Source organism: Sinocyclocheilus grahami, unplaced genomic scaffold, assembly GCF_001515645.1.
Source record: "Sinocyclocheilus grahami isolate Dianchi unplaced genomic scaffold, SAMN03320097.WGS_v1.1 scaffold492.1, whole genome shotgun sequence".
NCBI lineage: Eukaryota > Metazoa > Chordata > Actinopteri > Cypriniformes > Cyprinidae > Sinocyclocheilus > Sinocyclocheilus grahami.
The window spans coordinates 483,637-494,077 of NW_015505671.1; the positions used below are offsets into that span (position 1 = coordinate 483,637).

General features: G+C 38.0%; 1 protein-coding gene across 1 annotated transcript in view; it reads left to right on the forward strand.

Annotated features, from left to right (window-relative positions):
* Window positions 1-8,723, forward strand: part of LOC107554146 (receptor-type tyrosine-protein phosphatase kappa-like) — a 170,263-nt gene extending 161,540 nt beyond the window's left edge. Inside the window, exons 12-15 of the mRNA XM_016236573.1 lie at window positions 173-209; window positions 5,003-5,138; window positions 7,974-8,134; window positions 8,590-8,723. Coding sequence (XP_016092059.1) covers window positions 173-209; window positions 5,003-5,138; window positions 7,974-8,134; window positions 8,590-8,723 — 468 coding nt within the window. The remainder of the gene's footprint in view (window positions 1-172; window positions 210-5,002; window positions 5,139-7,973; window positions 8,135-8,589) is intronic.
* Window positions 8,724-10,441: the final 1,718 nt, after the last annotated feature.

Below are 10,441 nucleotides of genomic sequence, written 5' to 3' on the forward strand. Positions count from 1 at the left end.
AAAGTATGAAAATATGACCTTCTAGTGTTTTGACTATAGTGTTTCAAAATCATTAAAATGCATTACAAGTCAAGCTGCTGCAGTCATTCTGCTCAATATGTTGATGTGATTCTGCTCTGCTATTCCTAGAGTTTTGAGAATTATCTTTGAATTGTTGTTGTTTGTGTTTCAGGAAAGTAAAACGCAGTGTTTGAAACTGGCTTTTAAAGGTAAGCCCTTCAAATTGAGAGCATGCATCTACCATACATTTCTCCAGTCGGTCTCCTTCTAATCTCTCTCTGTCTCTGATGTTATGATGTAAGAGCAGGTTAAATTCTGTCATCTAAAGTCTGGCGGTGATTGGTGTTGTGTGCGCTGAGCTTTTAGCAGAGTTATAGAAAAGCAATTTTAGTATATGCAGTGGGACAGTGTCGACGGGCCAAAGCTTGACCATCCTGCTCACAATTGCCTATTCTGTTCAGATGCGTGTACATATGCATCATAATTACATATGATCAGTTACTGTACATATGCATCGCATTTATAAACATCTCCAAATATATGCACTAAAATATACTGCTACGTAAAAGGCACAGTATGTGATTTTTATATGTAATTTAATGTGCAATAAATGCAAGTTTTTGCATTCGTGCCATTTTGCCTTAGTGCAAGTGGAAATGGATTGCATGTATTTGTGCATATTAAATTGGCATGTGTGGATCGTTTTGAAATTGAATAGGTCACACTGCCTCACACAAGAACACTTTTAGATCATTGTTCAGAACGGTTGTGACAGTGAGGAAATTTTCCCACTGGTTAATCGACGTGTGACAACACCGGTAATACCGGTTTCACCGCGGGGGCGGGGGCGTTCCCTCTTTTCCTGGCTTTCCTTTGCTTTTAAATAGCTTGTAAATGCGGCGTGCCCATTTTACTTTCACTTTAAAAAAAGCGACAATTAAGCGTAAAGCAATAGTTAGTTTGAATTTTCCCTCTTTTCCTCACTTTCCTTTGCTTTTAAATAGCTTAAAAGCGCCATGCGCATTTTACTTTCACTTTCGAATTAGCTGCAGTTCGGCATCAAGACATATCTTCATTTTCTAACCAAATGTGCGCAATACTACTACTATGTAAAATGCTTCTATTATTCTAAAATAGCTTAATATTTAATGCCTAGGGTTGAAGACCTATGATTTAATGGATTTCCAGAAACTCCTTTTTTGCTTGACAAAATGGTACTTATAGAAATCAATTCAGAAACTTTGTTTTTTTGGTCCCACTTTATATCAAGTGGCCTTAACTACTATGCACTTACATTTAAATGAATAATTTAGTGCTATGCACTTATTGTGTATACATGTTTTTACATTGTTCTTATGTTTTTAAAAATACGTGCATGTGATTACATCTGTAATTAATTTCTGTTATTACGTTTATAATTACACTGATGACCCATCCCTTACATCTTAACCAACACTTAAACCTACCCATACCACCAAACCTGTCCCTAACCTTACCCGTGTCCCACCTCAATAACAGCAGAAGTGTTTTGTAAAACAATATGAACACAACAAGTACGTTGTACTTATTTTTATGTTTTATAGTCATGTAATGTAATTCCACATTTATAATAAATGTATTATGTAATTCCAGTGTTTACACAGGCCTTTCCTGAGTCAAGTTTATTGTCATTTCAGCCACATATTACTCCACTGTCAACAATGAACACTACAGAAGAGTACAGTTAGGAATCAGCAGCACACATAGAGAACAAGGCCAATGATAAGAGCATAGCCCGTGTTCAGTAGTACTGATCACTGCAAAGCACCAGTATACTGCAAAAATTAAAGTTATAAAAACATATATGTGTGGTAATGTGATGATACAGAAGGGGTAAAATGGTTAGATATTATGGAAATAATAGATCTTAAAAGAATATACATGTATGTTTTCTGCATATTAAATGAAATTAAGTGAAAGCGTTTTATAGTTTAAATTTATAAATACAATTAGTAGAGCTTTAGAGTGTTTTTGACCCACTTAAGTAGGACTTGAGTACATTTTTAAATGTAAAATCATAATTACCTCTGTTGTCTTGGAAATATGGTTAAAGTATACAGCCAAATACAATAACAACTAGATAGTAAAGTTCGTAGACAAACTTTAAGTTGGCTTGAAAAAGCCAAGGCACAAAGTTTGTAAAAATGTTAAAAGCTTTCAGTTTGAAGTAGTTTGAAATACTTAAAATAGTTTTAAAGATTAAAGTTGGAATGTTTTGAAGGCAATACAGTCTATCAGAAGAACAGACATAGAAAAGCAGATCGCTAGGGTACTCAAGGTGGTTGCTAGGGTGTTTCTAGGTTACATGGGGTAGTTGCTAAGGTATTGCTATGTGGTTGCTAGGGTACTTGGGGTGGGTGCTAGGCTGTTGCTCTGCAGTTACTTAGGTGCCCGGGCTGGTTGCTAGGGTGCTGCTATGCAGTTGCTAGGGTGTTCTGTGTGGTTGTTGCTATGCGGTTGCTAGGGTATTTAGGGTGGTTGCTAAGAGGTTGCTATGCAGTAGCTAGGGTATTCTTGCTAGTTGATAGGGTGTTGCTATGTGGTTACTAGGGTAGCTGGGTTGGTTGCTAAGGTGTTGCTATGGTGGTTGCTAGGGTACCCAGAGTGGTTGCTAGGGTGTTTTGCTATGTGGTTGCTAGGGTACTCAGGGTTGTTGCTAGGGTGTTACTAGCATGTTGTTAGCATGATTAGCAAGTTACCAGCATGTTGTTTACATGATTAGCAAGTTACTATCATGTTGCTAGCATGATTCTAGCATGATTACCATGTTACTAGCATGATGCTAGCATGTTTAACAAGTTGCTAGCATGTTTCTAGCACGATTAGCACGTTACTAACATGGTGTTAGCATAATTAACAAGTTACTAGCACGTTTCTAGCATGATTAGCATGTTACTAGCATGTTGTTCGCATGTTTCTAGCATGATTGGCAAGTTACTAGCATGATGTTAGCATGATTAGCAAGTTACTAGCATGTTGTTACCATGTTTCTATGCTAATCCAGCTAAAACCAGTTGATTCAGTAAAAAAAAACAGCTAAAAACCAGCTAAAACCAGCCTGACCTGCTAAAAAAGTGGCCAAAACCACTTTAAAACCAGCTTGGGAGACCAGCCAAAGCAGTCAATCAGCTTAGGCTGGTTTTAGCTGTTTTTTCAGTAGGGAGTTGCTAAGCTTTGCTACTGCAGTAGACAGCTTAATTACACCTTATAAGTGAATAAGTCTTATTGTATAAAAGTTTTCACCCCCTCAATGAAAGTCTATGGGATTTTAGGTGGTTTTGATAGTCTGGTTTACGAAAACCGTAAGCCGGATCAGTTAGAAAAGATATAGCAACCCGAGTCAGACCAGTCTGAAGGTTTGACCCGAGTTTGGTGGCTGTAGCTTTAAAAGTCCAGGAGGAGATACACTTTAAAATTGGGTCTAAGAAGAAGATTCAGTTTAAACAGGATTTCAGTACGTTGGCTTTTTCAAGCCATCTTAATAATACTTCTACTGAAAACTACTGTCGTGTATTCAAATATGTTTGTAATTACACATTTAAGATATATTAAATTGAGATGTAATATTAAATAACACACTACAGTTAAAAATGATAATCAAGTACTTTGTGCTTTGTTGTGTTAGTCACACATCAAAATAAGTGCATGAGAAAAGATTATTAAAACATAATGATATTTAAAAGTACTGTAGTATAAAGTGAAACTTACCAATTTGACAAAGAACACAGTCATGAAAGCGTCTCTCTTTAAGTGCACTTGTGTTTTATTAATACCATAATGTGTCCCAACAACTGTTTTTAAAAATAGACTTTTATGATTTGAAAAGCATTAGATACAATTAAACACACTTCTGTTTCACAAGTGACCCCCAATCTGTTTGTGTTTTGAACCACCATAGATGACATGCCACGTATTCCCTGATCTGCATATCAGCGTTAAAACCAGTGCATTCACAGCGTTCTCTGCTGCCGTGTGCGCTCCAGTATACGACAGTGATTCTAACAGGCCTGGAGAATACACTGATGGCTTCACTCCTGTGTTTGACAGAGTCCCAGAGGTTTTACATTCTGTTTAGCTCAACATCGTATCCTTCACACTCTGTTCTTTAGGCTGCGCTCTGAGGCAGCTTCTTCTCTTTGAACAGTTTCATACTTTTATTTTTAGATTTTTGTGTTCTGTATAATGTATCCGTGCCAGGTAATAAATAATATTAGCGTTCAGCAATGGAATGAAACAGTGGTTGTCTGCCAATGTTTGGAGAAACATATCCGACAGTCATTTTCAACCCATTCTGTTATGCTTTGGCAGCGAGAGAAAGATATCACACAGCAGACTGATGGCAGTTTGTGAAACGTCCAGGCATTTTAATGTTGTGGTCAGAAGACCTTCATGCTATTTGGTTTAGAGGTACATTTGTAATAGAAGCTAGTTGTAGTGGGAAAAAACACCATTTATTTTGGTGACCTTGGTTTTCTGGGTGCTACTTTGGCTTCTTAGTAGACAAAAAAAAGCGAAATAATTGGTAACACTTTATTTCGATAGTCCACTTTAGACATTCTATTAACTATAAGTAACTTTGTAAATACATGTCAACTACATGTCAACTAATTCTCATTCATTTGCAACTACATGTCTACTAACTCTCAGAGTAGACGGTTAGGGTAGGTTTAGGGTTAGTAGAATAAGTTGACAAAGAAAGTGTTAGAAGATATTAAGCAGACAGTCTACTAATACTCTACTAACTGCTAGTTGACATGTAGTTGCAAAGTTACTTACTGTTAATAGAATGTCTAAAGTGGACTATCGAAATAAAGTGTTACCAAATAATGTGTCATATCTTGAATTTGAGCTTGCATCTCATCTCTTTGCAATGGAGCATGTGCTCTAACGGCTAAGCCGTGGCTCTGACCTAACACTTGTACGAGGGAATGTTAACTTAAAAAGATTTGCTTTTTGTCTCCAGGGGCCACAGAGGAGCCGGAAGTGATTCCAGACCCGGCCAAACAGACCGACCAAGTGGTGAAAATTGCCGGCATCAGCGCTGCCGTGCTGGTCTTCATTCTCCTGGTGCTCGTGGCCATCCTGCTGGTGAAGAAAAGGTAAGGCTCTGTGAATACAGTTACAGTGCGTTTGTGTTAGCTCTTGAGATGCCCACGAGCACACCGACATCCTCCTTCCACTGCCATCTCATCACATCTCCAGCACCCAGGGAGCAGCCGCAGGGGCCCCAGCTCCACCGCTGTCAGCAACTACACGCCACACAGGGGCCGCTCGTTTCCCCAGCCTCTGGCTTCCAGCGTAACAAGACCAAATCTCAATTAAAGCCATTAAAAGAGAATCAGATGCGCACACAGTAAACCCGCACACTTACAGTATGAGGAGCACCGACAGAAATCTGCCGTCTTACATACTTTATTTAGCCCATTGACAAACCTGTTTATTCATTTGAAAACGTTCCAAAAAATGTATACCAGGAGTACAAACACATTCAAATGCACACAGCCACGCTAAAGTTTGGGGTTTTTGAATGTAAGAGGTGTCCTCTGCTCACCAAGGCTGCATTTGTTTGATCAAAAATACAGTAAAACATTAATATAGTGAAATATTATTACAATATAAAATAGCTGTTATAAAGCGGAGAGTTCCGGAGCTTGATTCTGTGGTTTACAGTGAATTTATAACAGCTAAGAGGGTTTTAGGCACGACGCGACAACGCCACTTAGCTGTTATAAATTCACTGTAAACCACGGCTTCTTTGGGCTTATTGCTTTATTTTCTATGTGAATATTTAAACTGTGACGCGCAGCTGTATTTTCAGCATCATTCCTCCAGTCTTCAGTGTCACATGATCTTCAGAAATCAGTATAATATGCTGCTCTGCTGCTCGAGACACATTTCTGATTATTATCAGTGTTGAAAACGGTCGTGCCGCAGTTGTGATCAACTGTATTTTTCGGGATTCTGTGATGAAATTTTTTTTACATTATAAACATCTTTGCTGTCACTTTTAATCGATGTAATGCATCCTCCATTTTCAGAAAAAAAATAATAATAAACTGACCCCAAACTTTTGATCATGACGCTGGAACTGTTCGATTTCCGGAGAATTTACATAATCATACACTGAAAAGTCTGAATGCACTGCATTTGGATAACAGTGTGGAATCTGGAACTGTCACGTTGCACAGCATATCCAGCAACTTTATCTATCTAGAAACATGTGTACATTTTTTTTTATTATGTATTTGAATGACAGCTGACCAGTGCATGAAATATGATGGTCTAGACACTGAATTAATTCACTTTATAACTGTCACGTTGCACAGCATATCCAGCAACTTTATCTATCTAGAAACATGTGTACATTTTTTTTATTATGTATTTGAATGACAGCTGACCAGTGCATGAAATATGATGGTCTAGACACTGAATTAATTCACTTTATCCACCTTTTTCTTCAACGCGGAAGTAAGCCTATGGGTGAGACTTCCGGTTCATTAGCCGCTAACAACGTGCAGTAAACGGTAACACTGTTTGCTCTATAATTAAGATAATACATTCAAATAATATGATAAGACACACCAACTTTCAATATCAAGCAGCAAAACGAACTGTTTTGTTCAGCTAAAAATAGCTGGACGCAGATGAGACCGGAAGCCAGACCCATAGAATTTACAAATGTCGCCCATTTTTACGACAAGAAAAAGGTGGATAGTTTGTTTGTTTTTTCTCAAAACATTGGTAAACAAAGCGTGAGATATGGCACATATATTTGTGGGCAGATTATGTAGGCAGTTATGTCAGTCGGTTGTTGTTCGATTCTGAAGTGTGTGGTTTCGAGAGCGTTTGCAGCAGCAGCCAAACACTGACTCGCACATGAATCAGCATTAGTCTAGTGGAAAAGTTGCATGTGTGTGTCTCAGTGTAGAGGAAGCTGATGTGTGCCTGAGGTGAACATTCGTATCGGTGAGATGAAGGAAAAGAACAGAGGGTGTGAGGAAGCTGAGCGTTTGTTTCTCCGTTCTTGCTTCTGTCTACGGGCTCCATCATGTGGCGTTTTCTTGAACAGCAGGCTGTTTAAAACACAAATCAATGCTCATTGATTGATAACAGACCAGACTGGAAATTCCAGATTTTCATAGTTATATATTAACTATGATAATAGTTGTATCTCGGCTAAATATTGTCCTATCCTAACAAATCATACATCAATAGAAAGTTCATTTATTCAGCTTTCAGGTGATGCATAAATCTCAATTTTGAAAAATTGACGCTTGTGACTGGTTTTGTGCTCCAGGGTCACATTTTATTTCTTTAACTAAAAAGAACAGACAGCCTTGATCTACTTTAAAATAATAATAAAAAAATAATAAAATAAAAGATTTGACATGAATCATAGGTTATCAAATTTCTATCACATTTTGTCATGCAGCTTTGTTCATGAAATCAAAAATGCTGACTAAGAACATTATTTTGTGCAGTTTTATTGCTGTTTATTGTTGTTAGTCAAGAATACAACAGCTATTTTTACTAATTTGTCTATGCAAAAAAATATATATATATACAGTATGTTTGATCAAATTTTGAATTACAATTTCAAGCATAAAAGGACCTGCGCTGACACAAAAAAAAATCCCTCATGAATGCCAAAAGTAATTTTGTAACAGTAAAGTAGTACATTTTTTCAAATAGAAACAGGCATGGTTTTATTTCTCTGAATCACCTCCACTAATTTACAAGTATTTCCTACAAGTTTCCTCAAAGTTGTCCCTTACCATGGAACTAAAGCTTTCCTATCGGATCATCCCTTCTTCTCTCTCCTGTCTGTTGTTTATTCCTACATGTGGGTGCTTTGGGGTGGGCTGAAGGGTGCAGTGGTACTGTTTTCTGGAGTAGTAGATCTGTAATGATTCTGTCTTTAATTGGCTTATCAGGAAGCTCGCCAAGAAGCGCAAGGACGCCATCGGAAACACCCGTCAGGAGATGACGCACATGGTCAACTCCATGGATCGCAGTTATGCAGACCAGAGCACTCTGCACGCCGAGGAGCCCGTGTCTGTCACCTTCATGGACTCGCACAGCTTCAGCAACCGCTGTGAGTACTCAAGCACAGCTTACATCTACATGGAACATTGTAGAATCATATCGAGCTTGTCTGAGGATTTTGAAACTTCCACTTGATATGTGCAGGAAAGCATCGTAAAAACCGAAACACGCCCAAAGCCTTAAGCGGCCCACGTAAAGAAAGTGTGTCATGACAACATTTTCTTTTTGCTCTGTATTACCAGTGGTTTAGATTATTCCCCTCTCTCTTACCCAGCCTAGATCAAGCGCATTTAATGTGATTAGAGTGCCTCTGCAGTTCACAAGGCATCCAGGTTAGTTATTAGTAATGACCTAATATTGTGCAAAACGCACCCACGTTCAGCAGTGCTTCTGTTGAATCGTGAGTAAAATCTCAAGTGCAGACGCAGCAAATCTGATTTCAGTTTCGGAACATCCTCAGCTCTTGAGTTTTTGTTTATGATAACTCTGCGTGTTTCTCTGCAGTGCCTAATGACCCTCTCGTGCCGACAGCTGTATTAGGTGAGGATTGTGGGTGTATGGTGTGCCAGTATCTGTGTCTGTGGAGTTTCATCAGAGCAATTCAGTTCAATCTGTGCCGTGGCTCAAAGACAACATGAAATCCAGTTTACAAAGAAAGTGTGTCATGACAAGATTTTCTTTTTGCTCTGTATTACCAGTGGTTTAGATTATTCCCCTCTCTCTTGCCCAGCCTAGATCAAGCGCATTTAATGTGATTAGAGTGCCTCTGCAATTCACAAGGCATCCAGGTTAGTTATTAGTAATGACCTAATATTGTGCAAAACGCACCCACGTTCAGCAGTGCTTCTGTTGAATCGTGAGTAAAATCTCAAGTGCAGACGCAGCAAATCTGATTTCAGTTTCGGAACATCCTCAGCTCTTGAGTTTTTGTTTATGATAACTCTGCGTGTTTCTCTGCAGTGCCTAATGACCCTCTCGTGCCGACAGCTGTATTAGGTGAGGATTGTGGGTGTATGGTGTGCCAGTATCTGTGTCTGTGGAGTTTCATCAGAGCAATTCAGTTCAATCTGTGCCGTGGCTCAAAGACAACATGAAATCCAGTTTACTTGCTTTTAGTATGTCATTTGTGACCCTGGACCACAAAACTAGTCTCAAGTGTCAATTTTTTTGAAATTGAGATTTATGCATCATCTGAAAGCTGAATAAATAAGCTTTCCATTGATGTATGGGACGATATTTAGCTGAGATACAATTATTTGAAAATCTGAGGGTGCAAAAAAATCTAAATATTGAGAAAATCATCTTTAAAGTTGTCCAAATGAAGTTCTTAGCAATGCATATTACTAATCAAAAATGAAGTTTTGAGATATTTACAGGAAGGTAGGAAATGTACAAAATATCTTCATGGAACATGATCTTTACTTAATATCCTAATGATTTTTGGCATAAAAGAAAAATCTATAATTGTGACCCATACAATGTATTGTTGGCTATTGCTACAAATATCCCCCAGCGACTTAACACTGCTTTTGTGCTGCAGGGATACATTTGTGTGACCCTGGACCACAAAACTAGTCTCAAGTGTCAATTTTTTTGAAATTGAGATTTATGCATCATCTGAAAGCTGAATAAATAAGCTTTCCATTGATGTATGGGACGATATTTAGCTGAGATACAATTATTTGAAAATCTGAGGGTGCAAAAAAATCTAAATATTGAGAAAATCATCTTTAAAGTTGTCCAAATGAAGTTCTTAGCAATGCATATTACTAATCAAAAATGAAGTTTTGAGATATTTACAGGAAGGTAGGAAATGTACAAAATATCTTCATGGAACATGATCTTTACTTAATATCCTAATGATTTTTTGGCATAAAAGAAAAATCTATAATTGTGACCCATACAATGTAATGTTGGCTATTGCTACAAATATCCCCCAGCGACTTAACACTGCTTTTGTGCTGCAGGGATACATTTGGTCTTACTGTGCACTACTGTACACTTTTAATCAGTGCATGTTACAGTAAAAGATTTTGTAATATTTCGTCAAGATGTGTTCACTTTCTTCACCTCTTGTAACAAAGGAGGTGTGAGTGAGGAAATAATATTAACCAACAATATAGGCCAATCTAATCCAATCAAAATGATTTAAATAAAGCCCTTCCCTGCATAATTAGTGCGTGTTGCGCAATTTCATGTTGTCTTTAATCTGTCCATATTTCCAGCCAAACCCTTCTCCCCAATTAGTTAAATAAGTTCAAGTCATGAGGTAATGTTTGATTCTGGTTGCGAGAACTGAATTGAGCTGAGTGCTCCTGCTGCACATAAGGACCTTCATTACCCAGCATGCATCACT